Source organism: Musa acuminata, chromosome BXJ1-11 (assembly GCF_036884655.1).
Source record: "Musa acuminata AAA Group cultivar baxijiao chromosome BXJ1-11, Cavendish_Baxijiao_AAA, whole genome shotgun sequence".
Taxonomy (NCBI): Eukaryota; Viridiplantae; Streptophyta; class Magnoliopsida; order Zingiberales; family Musaceae; genus Musa; species Musa acuminata.
The window spans coordinates 21,987,635-22,003,474 of record NC_088337.1 but is presented as its reverse complement, the minus strand read 5'-3'; the positions used below and the strand labels follow the sequence as shown (position 1 = coordinate 22,003,474).

The 15,840-nt window shown below is 40.7% G+C and overlaps 1 protein-coding gene and 1 pseudogene across 3 annotated transcripts; both read left to right on the top strand.

Moving 5' to 3' along the window:
* The first annotated feature begins 1,644 nt into the window (after positions 1-1,644).
* On the top strand, positions 1,645-4,629 carry LOC103971344 (protein DETOXIFICATION 16). Of its 3 annotated transcripts, XR_001976402.2 has the most exons (9): positions 1,645-2,204; positions 2,565-3,109; positions 3,179-3,265; positions 3,347-3,403; positions 3,492-3,730; positions 3,819-3,937; positions 4,050-4,136; positions 4,212-4,300; positions 4,370-4,629. XR_001976402.2 is itself a non-coding variant. In XM_009385340.3 (8 exons), exons 1-8 carry the CDS (start codon positions 1,923-1,925, stop codon positions 4,427-4,429), a joined length of 1,476 nt encoding a protein of 491 aa, XP_009383615.2. In that variant the 5' UTR covers positions 1,645-1,922; the 3' UTR covers positions 4,430-4,629. The 3 variants fall into 3 exon arrangements, 2 of the variants coding, with proteins under 2 accessions (XP_009383615.2, XP_064946065.1); XM_009385340.3 differs by lacking the exon at positions 4,212-4,300; XM_065089993.1 differs by having other exon boundaries at positions 4,212-4,629.
* Positions 4,630-5,306: 677 nt separating this feature from the next.
* LOC135597270 (ATP synthase subunit beta, mitochondrial-like) lies at positions 5,307-15,089 on the top strand (annotated as a pseudogene).
* Positions 15,090-15,840: the final 751 nt, after the last annotated feature.

The window sequence follows — 15,840 nt, the reverse complement described above, 5'->3', positions numbered from 1 at the left end:
TTATTTAAAAATATTTTTTTAATGGCTCAGAACATCTCACGCATATTTAATAAGCTTAATTGAGTCAAATATTATCTATCTTCATAGGCAGACAAAAATTAGAATTTGATTAAAGGTTAACTAAGATTATTTATCTCTATTCATCCCGATACATGAGGAATTGACGATGATGCTATGTGGTCTGATCTATATGTGTATTAAACAATGATAGTATTTATAATTTAATGAAACTTTCGAGTTGATGGCGAAGAATACTAACATCAATTAAATTTTGACAAGTGGTCACATAAGCAGAGACACCTAAAAGAAGACGTAAGCTCTCCGAGATCAGCTCTTCCCCGTCGTCTTCCTCATATTCTTGCTCCTCCGTCGGCACCTTCATGTTTGTACCTCCACTTGGACACTGCTCCTCCGTCAAGTCAATGTCCGGAGAGATTGTATCATCTCCAAGTGGCATGGGTCGAGAGTAATCATGGCACCTTGACAAAGTTGTGCCCATGTCTCCCTGATAATGTAATCCTGGATGCAATGACCAAACCTATCAGCTTTACATGTGAGATCAGAAGTGGATAGTTGTGTTTTTCTTATCGCAGGATTTCTTCGAATCAAAGCACGTGGGTATCAAAAAAAATCACGGGACCTAAGTTCAAATTAAACTTTCACTATTACCAATAATGATAATAAATTTATAATAATTTTTTTTAAAATAATAAAAAATCATAATAACATTAAGAACAAATATCTTTACTCAACAATAACTATCATCATCGAATATGAATTTCATGAAAAGAAAAATTTAGATCTTATAAAATTGGTATAGTAGAAAAATATTTTAGATCTCAATAAAGGATCCCTCCATCATCTAGCAAAAGCTCCAAAAATAATAACTTTTTATCCTTTTCTCTCTCTCTTTATTTTCTCACGCCATTACTGTTCCCTCGCTGCACACACACCTTCTTCGCTACCCTTATGTGCACGTCATTTTTTTTAATAAATTAGATTTGGATTTACTGTCTAAATCATTTGGTTCACATGCATATCCTTTCTTACACTCCACCAACTAAGAATTCTTCTCTTTCCACCATCGAGCTTCTGAATCTCATTTTTCCATGATAAAACATGTTCACTTAACATTGGAGAAGATTCTTCGAAAACTTTGACGCCCTTTCTTTAATTTTTTTTTTTTTAGATTTTCACTCAAAAAATCTCCTTTTAGAGTCGAACTTAATCTCTAATAAACCTTAGATATAAAAGAATCATAAATATATAATTGATACTATGATCAACTATCTTTTCGAAAATATTCGATAAAATTAGAACGATTCTTCGACTCTATCCATCCTCCCATCTTTAGATCAAATCATTTTGTCATATGATCTGATCCGAGCCAAATAGAAATTTATTAGATTGAAGAAGTTGCTAAAACAGTTCGAAACATTTATTTTTCCTCCAAGTTTGAAGCCAATTAATCAAAGAATTCTTTTTGCTTCTTCGATTGGACGAAAAGATTCCACTCTTTTAGACTGACATAAAAAGAGCCGACGCATGCAGGGAAATTTGTACTTGTTCAGTGACACGTATGAGATATTATGGACTATGAGGATCCAACACATGGCCCAATCGGTCGACATCGATAGGACTTGTCACTGCGGTAGCGTCCAACGTGAGGACTGGAGATCCCATCTCCACTGTCTTCCACTACCGGCCATACGAATGGAAGCAGCTGCCCGGCTCAAGTGGGACGTACATGCAGCGTCACCGCTTTGTCCGTTCAACAAGGGAGGTTGACTTTATCGGGTACGTCGTAATCGACTAGGGGGATCGATCAGACTCCCTTCCCCTTCCGAGCGGCTCCGGTCGTCCTCCATCTACTTTAAAGAGGACGCCTCCTGCGGAGAGAAGGGAGGAAGAAGCACAAGAGAATGGAGAAGCCAGGCCTGGATTCGCCTCTGATCCCAGGCCACACCGAAATCCTTGTCTCTGGTGCTGATGGGGTGACCGAAGCAGGCCTGAAGAGTGACGGAGAGTTCTTCGCCGAGATCAAGAGGCAACTCTTTTTGGCGGGGCCGCTAATAGCATCGAGCTTGTTGCAGAACATTCTTCAGGTCATATCAGTCATGTTCGTTGGCCATCTTGGGGAGCTTGCCCTCTCTGGTGCTTCCATGGCGACCTCCTTCGCTGGGGTCACTGGCTTCAGCTTCTTGGTATGTATGCGTATCTGCTTGCTCTGCTCTGCCATTTTCTTTCTAACAATTAGGAACCTGAGATCTCATCAGACCTATATATCCTTTCATCTCCATGAGAGGCGGAATTTATCGAACCATGTTAAATCTTATGTTGATTTTTTAGTATATTTTTTTTCTGAATGTTGATGTTTGATAATTTCTCTTTTCGGTTTTTTATTTCCTCCCTCCCCAACATTGGGTTCGTAGTTAGTAATTTGCTTTGTGTTAACTGGACCAAGAAGTCTCTAGCACCGTCGAATGATTCCTGATATCATCCATTCATGTCCTGGATTCTGCTGATCCACCTTATCCTCAACATCTCCTTTCTTGATTGGCTAGTTGGGGATGAGTACTGCATTGGATACAATGTGTGGACAAGCCTTCGGAGCAAAACAGTACCACATGCTTGGCATACACATGCAGAGAGCCATGCTTGCCCTAACACTAGTAAGTCTTCCTGTTGCTGTGATCTGGTCCTACACAGGTTCGATTCTCAAACTATGCGGGCAAGATCCGGAGATTGCAACCGAAGCTGGATTGTATGCTCGGTGGATGATTCCCACCATTTTCGCATATGGACTCCTACAGTGCCATGTTAGGTTCCTGCAGACCCAGAACATTGTCTTCCCTATGATGCTGAGCACCGGCGTCACAGCTCTGTCGCACGTTCTTGTGTGTTGGCTTCTGGTGTACAAGTCTGGCCTCGGAAGCAAAGGTGCAGCTGTGGCAATCTCCATCTCTTACTGGACAAATGTGTTGCTGTTAGCACTATATGTCAGCCTATCTCCTGCCTGCAAGAAGACTTGGATTGGCTTCTCGAGAGAGGCTTTACATGACATGTCCAGCTTCATCAAACTGGCTGTTCCATCAGCTACTATGGTCTGGTAAGCAACATATTGTTCGACAGTCTTTCTCGATGGATACATATGTATATATAACACAATCTGCAACAGCTTTGAATTCTGGTCATTCGAGTTGCTCGTGCTTCTCTCGGGCATTCTTCCAAATCCAAAGCTAGAAACATCAGTTTTGTCGATAAGGCGAGTTTGACTTGTGCAACTTTGCTGCTGCTGTACTTGATACGGCTTTGTATGCTTACAACTTCCACTTGTTTCTCTCAGCCTCAACACTGCTTCCATGGTGTTCATGGTCCCTTTTGGCCTTGGTGCTGCAGTAAGGTGAGATGAGCCAAGAGGAGTTAATCTCTCTTCTCGTATTCCACATCGTTAGTTTCCTTAATTTGCTGCTCCTTTTGTTGCCTCCTAGTACACGCGTTTCAAATGAACTTGGTGCTGGCCATCCACAAGCTGCGAGCTTAGCAGTAAAGGTGGTGGTATTCCTGGCCATCACAGAAGGATTGATAGTGGGCTTAACCATGATTCTGGCGCGAGGCATTTGGGGTTATGCATACAGCAACGTGGAAGAAGTCGTAAGATATGTGGCCATTATGATGCCAATCCTCGCAACCTCAAACTTGCTGGATGGAATGCAATGTGTGCTCTCAGGTACGGTGTCTCCATCCATTCCTGTTCATGTAGGAATTGGATATGCCCCTACAGAACTCCATACCTTGGTATTCCTTGGAACATGTAGGTGTTGCCAGAGGATGCGGGTGGCAAAAGATTGGTGCTTTAGTTAATCTTGGAGCTTATTACATTGTTGGCATTCCTTCGGCTCTCCTTCTAGCGTTTGTCCTCCATGTTGGAGGAAAGGTGAGAGAGAGACTCTTTTTCATCATTACCTTTCTCTGACTCTGTAAATTGCGTTAGAGTATGTTGTTGGTGTTACTATTATAGTCTATGAAATGTCTTTGGTAAACAACAGGGACTTTGGATGGGAATATTATGTGGCCTCTTTGTACAAGTGCTGCTCTTTTCGGCCATTGCCTATTGCACTAACTGGGAGAAAGAAGTAAGTGCCCCACTGATCTTGTTCCTCAAAGATACTGCCTACTTCAACTCCACTGGATCTTTGTTCTGTGAACAGAGCTGCAGGGGATGAGAGTATACATGTTGTTTTCTCCAACGATGTTGGATGCCGTTGTGGCGGGGATTAAAGCTTTGCTAATGCTAACTGTGAACCCCCTTCCTTCTCGCTTGTACTTTTGTTTCTGCATTCATTCATGGCGTTTCATATTCTTTCAGGCTAGGAAGGCGAAGGACAGAGTGATCAACTCCACCGTCCCCAAAGACACTGCAACATGATGGCATGATCATGTGAAGCTCCTGTAAGCTTCTGGCCGTCAGAACTGCAATGAGAAGCAGAGAAGAGAATGCAATTGTTACAGTATGGCACCTGAAAAATTGTTGAAAACAACATGAAACTATTGTTTGGTGCATCTCTATTTTCATGAATATTTTCGACTTCTCTTTGTTGTGAAATCCATTTTTCATTTCGTCTTTTACTTTCCGCCTCTAAAGTACTAAGTTGATCGACTATTAATTATTGGACTTTGAGCTTGTGAAATTTGAGAAATTATGAAATAAAGGATAGGTTTTGGACATACCAATTAAATCCCTGATGGGTAAGAGGAAGAGGATTACAAACAAGGGATGAAAGAAAAGCCTCTTTTTCCATTTCCACGTGTTTTATTTTTCCCTTTCTTCTCTTGAGTTAACTGTCATTGGTCATCGGGCAAAGAAATCAATTTAATAGCCATAATAATAAAAATTATTTACTACTTTCATTATATATATATATATATATATATATATATATATATATATATATATATATATATATATATATATACATATACATATATATATATATAGTGTGCGTGTTGCTAAATATTGGATTGCGCTAATGATGTCATAATGCTTGCTCCATCAACCAAAATACGAGCGTTGACCTATATGCCCGTGGATACTTTATTTTCTTCCGTACGACTAATTTCCTAGGCGGCCTCATCCTCATCGCTCACTCTCTTCTTTGGTTCATATCGCGCCTTCCTTTTTTACTCCACACGGACGTTTCTATGCGTCAGTTTATTTACAAAGGTAATAATAATAATAATATTATTATTATCATCGTCATCATCATTACACGCCCCCTGTTTCTTCTCTTTCGTTCCCTACCGCGTCAGCAGCAACCCTCGGGCAGCAGGAGAAGCTCCGTTGCAGTAGCAAGCGAGATCGTTCCCTCTCCCATTTGCCCAAACCCTAGATCTACTACCCGTCGATCTCGGCAACCTCGGCGTCTCGTCCGGCCATGGCCTCCCGCCGGATCCTCGCCTCGCTCCTCCGCGCCTCCGCTCGCCGATCTCCGGCGACGAGACACCATTCTCCTACCCCCTTTGCCCGCATCTCTTCCCGCCCCTCCCCCACCGGGTTCCTCCTCTCCCGTGCCGTCGAGTACGCCACATCTGCCGCCTCCGCCGCCCCTGCCCCCTCGGCCCTGATGGGGATATAAACAGGAATAACCTTTGTATAGGAACAAATACTAGAAGACCAAAATACGCAGCGGAATAAAATGGAAACACAATCAAACAGAACACCAAGATATACGTGGAAAACCCCTTCAATGTGAAGGGTAAAAACCACGGGGCAAACTAGAGATAATCCACTATGAGAATAATGAATATACAAATCTCAATCTCTTGCCCAAAACCCAAGCAACAGCCACAAGAGAATAACTGGGATACAAGGATCACGTTACTGCCCACAATATCTAAAACCTCCCAAGTAATCACAGCAAGAGCCTACTGTAGATTTGATCTAACCTGAGATGAGAACACTGCTAGATGATTGTGAACAGTCTCTCTGCGTTGTCCTTGTCTTCTTCCCTTTCTTTCTCTTCCTCTTCTGCCTTGTTCTCCTTCTTCTCTTTGGAATCTCGTCGCTACAAAGATATGCCTCGTTGCTGCCTTTTTATAGCTTTAATCTGCCTCTAAAACGCAGCCACCACACCCCCCTAATCTTAATTAGGGTTAGTTTAAGAGGGGGTGTGAGCTGTGGGCTGATAAAGCCCACATGGGCTGAATATGAGCCATCAGCCCAACAACCTCCCCCTTCAGCCCATAAGGGAGGCTGTCCCATGACTCCTCAATGTGAAGCCATACCGACCAACTATCGGCATATCTCCTGTCTTTCTTTTGTTAAGGTCTTCGTCAACATGTCTGCTCCGTTGTCATCTGTATGAATTTTCTGAAGCTGCAACTGCTTCTCTTCAAATACATTTCGAATCCAGTGGTATCTGACATCTATATGCTTTGACTTGGAATGAAACATTGGGTTCTTACACAAATGGATGACACTCTGGCTGTCACAATGCATCACATAATTTTCCTGTTTCAGCCCCAATTCTTGTAAGAATTCTTTCATCCATAACATTTCTTTGCATACCTCTGTAGCAGCAATATATTCTGCTTCTGTGGTGGAGAGAGCAATACACCTTTGTAACCTGGATTGCCATGACACAGCTCCCCCTGTTAACGCAGGTGGTCCACCTCCAAAGCTTAAACAAACCTTAAAGCTCCCTCTGAGATATCTAAAAATCCACTTCACTGCTGCCCAGTGCTCTTTGCCTGGATTTGCAAGAAATCTGCTAGTAACACCCACTGCATATGCGATGTCTGGCCTCGTACATACCATTGCATACATTAAACTTCCAACTGCTGAAGCATAAGGAACCTTTTGCATTTTCTCCTTCTCCTCATCACTTGACGGACTCTGTTCTGAGCACAATTTGAAGTGACCTAGTATTTGCTTTGCTGGCCCCATGTCCTTCATTGCAAAAGACTCACTCAGTTCCTTCTTCAACCTATCAATTTTAGACATATCTTTTCCAAGAATAAGTATGTCATCAACATAGAGTAAGAGAATAATAAAATTCTCACCAAACCATTTGATGTACACACAATGATCTGAAGCCGTTCTTTTGTATCCATTTTCTGTCATAAATGAATCAAACTTTCTGTACCACTGTCTTGGAGCTTGCTTTAGCCCATACAAGCTCTTCTTCAACTTGCAGACAAAATTATCTTTACCTTTGACTTTGAAGCCTTCTGGTTGCTCCATATAAATTTCCTCCTCCAAATCACCATGAAGGAAAGCTGTCTTCACATCTAACTGCTCAACCTCCAAGTCCTGGCTAGCAGCAATACCAAGAGCAACACGAATAGAAGACATTTTAACAACAGGAGAAAATATCTCTTCAAAGTCAATACCTTTCTTTTGACCAAAGCCTTTCACAACCAATCTAGCTTTGTACTTTGGTTGAGAACAATATTCTTGAGTCTTCAACCTAAAAACCCACTTGTTCTTCAAGGCCTTCATTCCATTTGGTAGCAGCACCAAATCATAAGTGTGGTTCTTCTGAAGAGCATCCATCTCTTCCTGCATAGCAACTAACCACTTCTCTTTCTGCTCACTCTCAACTGCTTCCTGGTAACTCTCTGGTTCACCTGCATCAGTAAGCATCACATACTCATCTGTAGAGTATCTTTTGGAAGGTTGACGTTGTCTAGAAGATCTTCTCAATTGAGGTTCTGCGGGAACTTGCTCTCCTACTTCTTCTTGCTCAACATGTCCTGCAGGTAAATCAATATCAGGCTCTACACTATTTTCCTGCACATCTCCCCCATCACCCTGATATACTGGAGGAATAACTGGGTCACAATCTGCTAATCCTTCTACAGAAGTCTTGGCTGGTGCCTTCTTCTTCAAATCCTCAAAGGTTTGATCCTCAAAGAAGACCACATCTCTACTCCCGAACACCTTCTGCTTTTCTGGATCCCAAAGCCTGTAACCAAATTGATCATGTGAGTAACCAAGAAAAATACATTCTTTAGACTTACCATCTAGCTTGGACCTCTCATTATCTGGAACATGTGCAAATGCACGACAACCAAACACTCTCAAATGCCTGTAGGAAACATCTTTCCCTGACCATACATGCTCTGCAACATCACCATCTAGGGCTGTACATGGTGATAAGTTGATCACATCAACTGCAGTCCTCAAAGCCTCATCCCAAAACCTTTTGGGTAGCTTGGCCTGTGAAAGCATACATCCGATCTTTTCCATGATGGTGCGGTTCATCCTCTCTGCAATTGCATTATGCTGAGGTGTACCAGGAACTGTCATCTCATGTTGGATCCCATGCGACCTGCAATAGTCATTAAACAATCCCATATACTCACCACCATTATCTGATCTTATGCATTTCAATTTCCTTTCTGTCTCCCTTTCAACCCTGGCATGAAACTCTTTGAAGACATTAATAACCTGATCTTTGGTCTTCAAAGCATAAGCCCAAACTTTCCTGGAAAAATCATCTATAAAAGTGACAAAATAAAGTGCACCACTTATACCAAAAACATCAACAGATCCACCAGGAGTCTTTGTCCTCAAAGGACCACATACATCTGTATAAACACGGTCTAAGGCATGCATTTTTCTAGACAAAGCAGCACTAGCAAATGAAACTCTATGTTGTTTACCAGCCAAACAATCAATACAAGGGTTCATATGTATACCTCTGAGATCTGGTAATACCTCTCTCTTGGAAAGAGCTTGCAGCCCCTTCTCGCTCATGTGTCCCAATCGCCTATGCCACAACTCCATACTGAAGTCTTTCTCTGTAGCATTTAACTGCTCACCATAAGCTTTAGCCTACAACCTGTACAAAGTATGACATTTCTTTCCATTAGCTATAACAAGAGAACCCTTACTGAGCTTCCATTGCCCTCTGTGAAATCTGCTTTCATACTCTTCATCATCTAGTCTTCCAACTGAAATTAAATTTAGCCTCAAGTCAACCACATGCCTCACATCCTTAAGTACCAACTTACAGCCAAGGTTGGTCTTTAAATAGATATCACCCATGCCAATGATGTCTGCTGTGCCATAGTTGCCCATCTTGACAACACCAAAGTTTCCAGACCTGTATGTAGCAAAAAACTCCCTCCGTGGTGTAGCATGATAAGAAGCACCTGTGTCAATCACCCACTCAAGATCCTGACACACACAAGAAAAAATATCATCAGAAGGAGACAAAATCAAATAATCACCACCCTGCACTGTAGCTGTAGTATTATCCTTTGACTCTGTAGACTCCACTTTTTTTCCCTTTTTCTTGTTCTTCTTAGGTTGCTTACATTGGTTCTTGTAATGTCCTTTCTCACCACAGTTATAGCAAACAATATCTTTTCTTGATCTTGACTTGCTCCTACCCATACGTGAACTGCTTCTAGACTTTGACCTTCCTCTGTTCTCTGAGATAAGTGCCTGTGAATCATTCTGAGATGTTGCCGAACTCTTTCTTCTCAACTCCTCATTCAACAAACTGCTTGTTACTTGACTCATAGTGACAATACCATCTGGCGCAGAATTACTAAGGGAAACCACCAGTGTCTCCCAACTTTCTGGTAATGAACTGAGAAGTAACAATGCCTGCAACTCATCATCAAGAGACATTCTCATAGAGGATAACTGGTTAGTAATACTCTGCATTTCATTCAAATGCTCAGCAATAGAAGCACCCTCTCTATATTTTAGGTTCACAAGTTTTCTGATCAAAAAAGCTTTGTTGCCAGCTGTTTTTCTTTCATAGAGACTTTCCAATTTTTTCCAAAGAGAATATGCAGAAATTTCAGTAGAAACATGGTGAAATACACTATCATCAAGCCACTGTCTAATAAATCCAATTGTTTTTCGATCTAACCTCTTCCACTCATCATCTATCATAGTTGTAGGTTTTGCACTATCCCCTTGCAAAGGTCCATACAAATCTTTGCAATACAAGAGATCTTCCATTCTTGGTTTCCATATCATCCAATTATTTCCATTCAAACTAATCATGCGAGAAATATTACTGGCCTCCATGTTCAAATACAAAAATTAAATCACCAAAACCCCGCTCTGATACCAGTTGATGGGGATATAAACAGGAATAACCTTTGTATAGGAACAAATACTAGAAGACCAAAATACGCAGCGGAATAAAATGGAAACACAATCAAACAGAACACCAAGATATACGTGGAAAACCCCTTCAATGTGAAGGGTAAAAACCACGGGGCAAACTAGAGATAATCCACTATGAGAATAATGAATATACAAATCTCAATCTCTTGCCCAAAACCTAAGCAACAACCACAAGAGAATAACTGGGATACAATGATCACGTTACTGCCCACAATATCTAAAACCTCCCAAGTAATCACAGCAAGAGCCTACTGTAGATTTGATCTAACCTGAGATGAGAACACTGCTAGATGATTGTGAACAGTCTCTCTGCGTTGTCCTTGTCTTCTTCCCTTTCTTTCTCTTCCTCTTCTGCCTTGTTCTCCTTCTTCTCTTTGGAATCTCGTCGCTACAAAGATCTGCCTCGTTGCTGCCTTTTTATAGCTTTAATCTGCCTCTAAAACGCAGCCACCATACCCCCCTAATTTTAATTAGGGTTAGTTTAAGAGGGGGTGTGAGCTGTGGGCTGATAAAGCCCACATGGGCTGAATATGGGCCATCAGCCCAACAGGCCCCGCCGCCGAAGGCCGCGGCTGCACCCAGTGGAAAGATCACCGACGAGTTCACCGGGGCTGGCGCCATTGGCCAGGTCTGCCAGGTGATCGGCGCCGTCGTTGACGTCCGCTTCGATGAGGGGTTGCCCCCCATCTCGACCGCCCTCGAGGTCTTGGACCACTCGATCCGGCTGGTGCTGGAGGTGGCGCAGCACCTTGGGGAGAACATGGTGCGGACGATCGCCATGGATGGGACCGAGGGGCTTGTTCGAGGGCAGAGGGTTCTGAACACCGGTTCCCCGATCACTGTAAGTCCTACTGTCCAATCTCTTTTCCCTTGGTCAAACGCAGAGCCGATATGAGGTTGTCTCGTGTGATCACCCTAGATCTGATGCCCGCAGATGTTGGATATGGGTGAGTTCAAGTTCTGCTTTTGATGAAAGAGTAGTATGACTGACCACCCAATTAAAAACATATTTATGATAGTTATTTTCTACAGACGTTTTCTAACCCAATTGCTGATTTTGATGACACCTTCAGTAGTGTGATTAGGATTGCATGACTCTTTGACTTGTGTTACATTGGGTCATGTTTTCTTGGTCAAATTGGTGATTGGTATTTAAGGTACAGAATTGGCACAATGTGAAAACCTGATTGCTCCAAATTTGAAAATGTTTGGTGGAATGTCTAACAAACTTTGATGATATTTGTTGATGTTGTATTGCTTATCTTCACGTAGGATCAAAATTTAAATGTTTTTTATTATTGTCTTCTACTTTTCTTTTAGATTTACAAACCCATGGCAATGCAACAAGAGAGCCAAGGTATATATACTCTGCAATACGCTAGATGATGAATGGTATGAAAGAGTGCTTTTAATTGGTTACTAGTGGTATATTACAGCTAGCATCATCTGAAATGATTTCTATAGTGATGGTGTTCGTCTAATGGTTTTCCTGCTTCTGATCTCTTTTATTTCCAATCTTCCTTATACCACCCTCTTTTATTTACACACATCCCTAAGGCATATTTCGACTACTACAAGCACAAACAATGAAAATCAATATATTTGATGAAACCCATCAGGGAAAGCTTTGGTTCCATGCTAGTACGAAGTGTAGGGTCCTTTATTTGCATGAAGAACCCTATTTAAACTTATAAAAAATGGTTTTTTGCATGAAAACTTGATCAAGGAAGACACTCACTAGAGTGTCTTTTTCTGCCAGCAACTCAGGAATGAGGAACATGTTCTCATTTTATCTGTTTGCTTTTATGTGGTTCAGTGGTTGTAAATTCATTTTCAGGTACCCGTTGGTAGGGCCACCCTTGGGCGAATCATAAATGTTATTGGTGAACCTATTGATGAGAAGGGTGAAATAAGTAAGCTTCCCATGCTTGATCATCTCTAGTAGTACTTTTTTTTTTATATTGCTGTATAACTACATTGATGTTTATGACTAACTTTCATTTTCTTCTATCTCATTAGAGACCAACCACTTCCTTCCCATCCATCGTGAAGCACCTGCTTTTGTCGAGCAGGCAACAGAACAGCAGATTCTTGTTACTGGAATCAAAGTACATATATCTTGTATATTACAATAAACTGATCTGTGTGCTCCTTTTTCCAGTCTTTAACCAGCACATCCTGTGAGTACTTCCTGCTACTTAAATGCCTTGTTCTTCTCTACTACAGGTGGTGGACCTTCTTGCACCTTACCAGAGAGGTGGTAAGATTGGGCTCTTTGGGGGTGCTGGGGTGGGGAAAACTGTACTTATTATGGAACTGATCAATAATGTCGCTAAGGCTCATGGTTGGTCTCTCAGGGTTACTTCCTTTTGTCTGATGATATTCTACAATTGAACATTACATTCACTACTTACCACCATTCCAGGTGGTTTCTCTGTATTTGCTGGTGTTGGAGAACGTACCCGAGAAGGCAATGACTTGTACAGGGAAATGATAGAGTGGAGTGATCAAGCTTGGTGATAAGCAGGTTCATGACCATTTGTTTTTTTAATGCTATAACCACTACTGCCGTATCTTACTGTCGCACTGAGTTTCTTCTGCTAATATGCGGCAGGATGAGAGTAAATGTGCCCTTGTGTATGGTCAAATGAACGAGCACCAGGTATCTTACTGTCGCACTGAGTTTCTTCTGCTAATATGCGGCAGGATGAGAGTAAATGTGCCCTTGTGTATGGTCAAATGAACGAGCCTCCTGGTGCTCGTGCTTGTGTTGGTCTCACTGGGTTGACAGTAGCCAAGCATTTCCGAGATGCTGAAGGTCAAGATGTGCTTCTCTTCATAGACAATATCTTCCGCTTCACTCAAGTGAGCCTTCAAGAATCTGAACTGAATATCTATAAAGCTGGTTCAAGTTTCAAGATGTTAAATTTCTTAGAGTTTCATTTTTAGGCCAACTCCGAAGTGTCTGCTTTGCTTGGTCGTATACCCTCTGCTGTTGGTTACCAACCAACATTGGCTACTGATCTTGGAGGACTTCAAGAGCGTATCACTACAACAAAAAAGGGTTCTATTACCTCTGTACAGGCAATTTATGTGCCTGCTGATGACTTGACAGATCCTGCACCTGCGACTACATTTGCCCATCTTGATGCTACAACTGTGTTGTCACGACAGGTGCTTTTACCTGGTTATCATATTTATGTTCAACTTTTTTGCTCTTAGTTGATTTTTCATTAACGTAGATCTGTCTCCTTGCTAGATTTCTGAGCTTGGTATTTATCCTGCTGTTGAACCTCTTGATTCTACATCTAGAATGCTTTCTCCTCATATATTGGGTGAAGAGCATTACAGCACTGCTCCTCCAGAACTACAAGAATCTTCAAGATATTATTGCAATTTTGGGAATAGATGAACTAAGTGAAGATGACAAATTAACTGTGGCTCAGGCTCGGAAGATCCAGCGGTTCCTGAGCCAGCCTTTCCATGTTGCTGAAGTGTTCACTGGTGCACCTGGAAAGTATGTGGAACTGAAGGAGAGTGTTAACAGTTTCCAGGTGACGAAAATATTTGAAGGAACAATTGAACAAACTTATTATGACTTATCTCGTTTAAATTTTGTTGTTTTGTAGTATGAAAATTCCGTCCTGTTGTACCTACATTACAAGATCCCAACCTAGCTAACAAATAATTGGACTGACCTGACAGAAGCTTCTCACTTTTGGTCATTAACTTTTAAGTCCTCAGTTTTGGTAATTACCAATTAGGAAATGGCAATTTTTCTGGACTAGAGAATGTAGTGTTATTTTAGTTTAGTTGATGAGTTCAATATAGTTCTTGAATAGCTCTGTAGCTCTGTGTTGAATGTTTTTTATGATTACTGTAAAAATTATTTGTGTGCTAAGGTGCTGCTAGTACCTGAAGTTTTTAATTGACCGTTTGGCCAAATAATTCTATGTATTTTTAGCGAGTATCATTTTAGTGCTTGAGTAGTTCTGTGTTGAATTTTCTCTGTGATTACTGTAAAAATTGTTCGCGTACTAAGGTGCTGCAAGTACCTGAAGCTTTTAGTTGACTGTTTGATCATATTATTCTATGTATTTTTTGTGTACCCAACAACTCATTTACCTGTTATTTGGAATCCTTACAAAGCATTTGTTCTAATTTAATAGAAAAGTTACAGTCTCACAAGGCACATGCTCTGATTTTATAGAAAAGTTACCTTAACCTTTTGATATTCTTGACTGTTGCTCAAGTGAATTGAATGCTCGAGTTACTAACATCACTAATGCAATTTTTCCTTTTTTTATTTTTTGCTCATATTTCCGAAATGATGTATATTTTAAAGTTATCAATGCACTGTTGCTCATCAGTAGTTCAATTTTCCTGGTGATGACAAATCTAATCAATTGCGATGTCTTACAGAGCAGTGTTAATAATCGTTGTACTCCTTCAAAGTTCTAAGACTTATGATGCACTGTCATATTATGTACCAAAATTTCATTTTCGATCATAGATTTTGTATCTTGCGATCGTGAGGTGCTTAATGTCGGAAGAGTCCACATTCACTTCCAATCTATCTGCATGCATTTTTGTCTTGTCAGTTTGTACTAATAACTTCTCTTCTTCCATGTTCGCAGGGTGTTGGATGGGAGGTACGATGATCTTCCGGAGCAGTCATTTTACATGGTCGGGGGCATCGAGGAAGTTATAGCCAAGGCAGAGAAAATTGTAAAGGAATCTGCCTCGTAAACAAGAGTTTCATTCATTCGAAATAATCCCCACGGTGCACATGATTACCCATGCACCCCAACTAAGATACCATTTTTTGATGGAATTGTGTTCCATTCTCACCAGCCATTGCTGATTGGAACCCTGTAGCAAGCTTCTGATCTGCAGGATATTTTTCGCTAAATAAAAAATAATAAACATTTGTTGTTTCTTGCATTTAGATCTGTGCCTCTTTCCACTTGCGATTAAGCTGTATCATTTATTTCATTGTGTTAGGTGTTTTCTAATTAGTTTTATTGTTAATGAAACTAAATTTTTTTTGTATATGAACAAATATTAACAGGTCGGTGGAATTAAATGAAAATCATAATCAAATATGATACCAAGATTTACATGAAAAATTTCTTAAGGGTAAAAATCATAGGATAAACTAGAGATAATTTATTATGATAATAATGAATATACAAATCTTAATTTTTTGCTCAAAATCTTAATAACAATCATAATAGAATAATTGGGATTATGAGGATTACATAACAATATCTAAATTCTCCACAAAAGTAGATTTGATCTAACTTAAAATGAGAATATCATAAGAGAATAACTGAGATACAAGGATCATGTTACTGTGCACAATATCTAAATTCTATCTCAAGTAATCACAGCAATAATTTACTATAGATTTGATCTAACCTGAGATGAGAACACTACCTAGATAATTGAGAATAGTCTCTCTGCATTGTCCTTGTTTTCTTCCCTTTTTTTCTCTTGTTTTTCTGTCTTGTTCTCCTCCTTATCTTTGGAATCATGTGGCTGTAGTATTCTCCTCGTTACTATAGTTTTTCCTATTCTTTCCGCAGCCCCACATGCCCCCCTAATATGAATCTAAGTTTAAGAAAGGGGGGTAGGCTGTTAAAGGCCATTATCGGTTGAACCCACTATGGGCTGTCAGCCCAACA

Coding starts and splice junctions, on each gene's coding strand:
- LOC103971344 (XM_009385340.3), top strand. CDS start 1,923: ATGGAGAAGCCAGGCCTGGATTCGCCTCTGATCCCAGGCCACACCGAA. Junction 3,938..4,049: donor TCCTCCATGTTGGAGGAAAG/GTGAGAGAGAGA, acceptor GGTAAACAACAG/GGACTTTGGATGGGAATATT. Junction 4,137..4,369: donor GCACTAACTGGGAGAAAGAA/GTAAGTGCCCCA, acceptor ATATTCTTTCAG/GCTAGGAAGGCGAAGGACAG.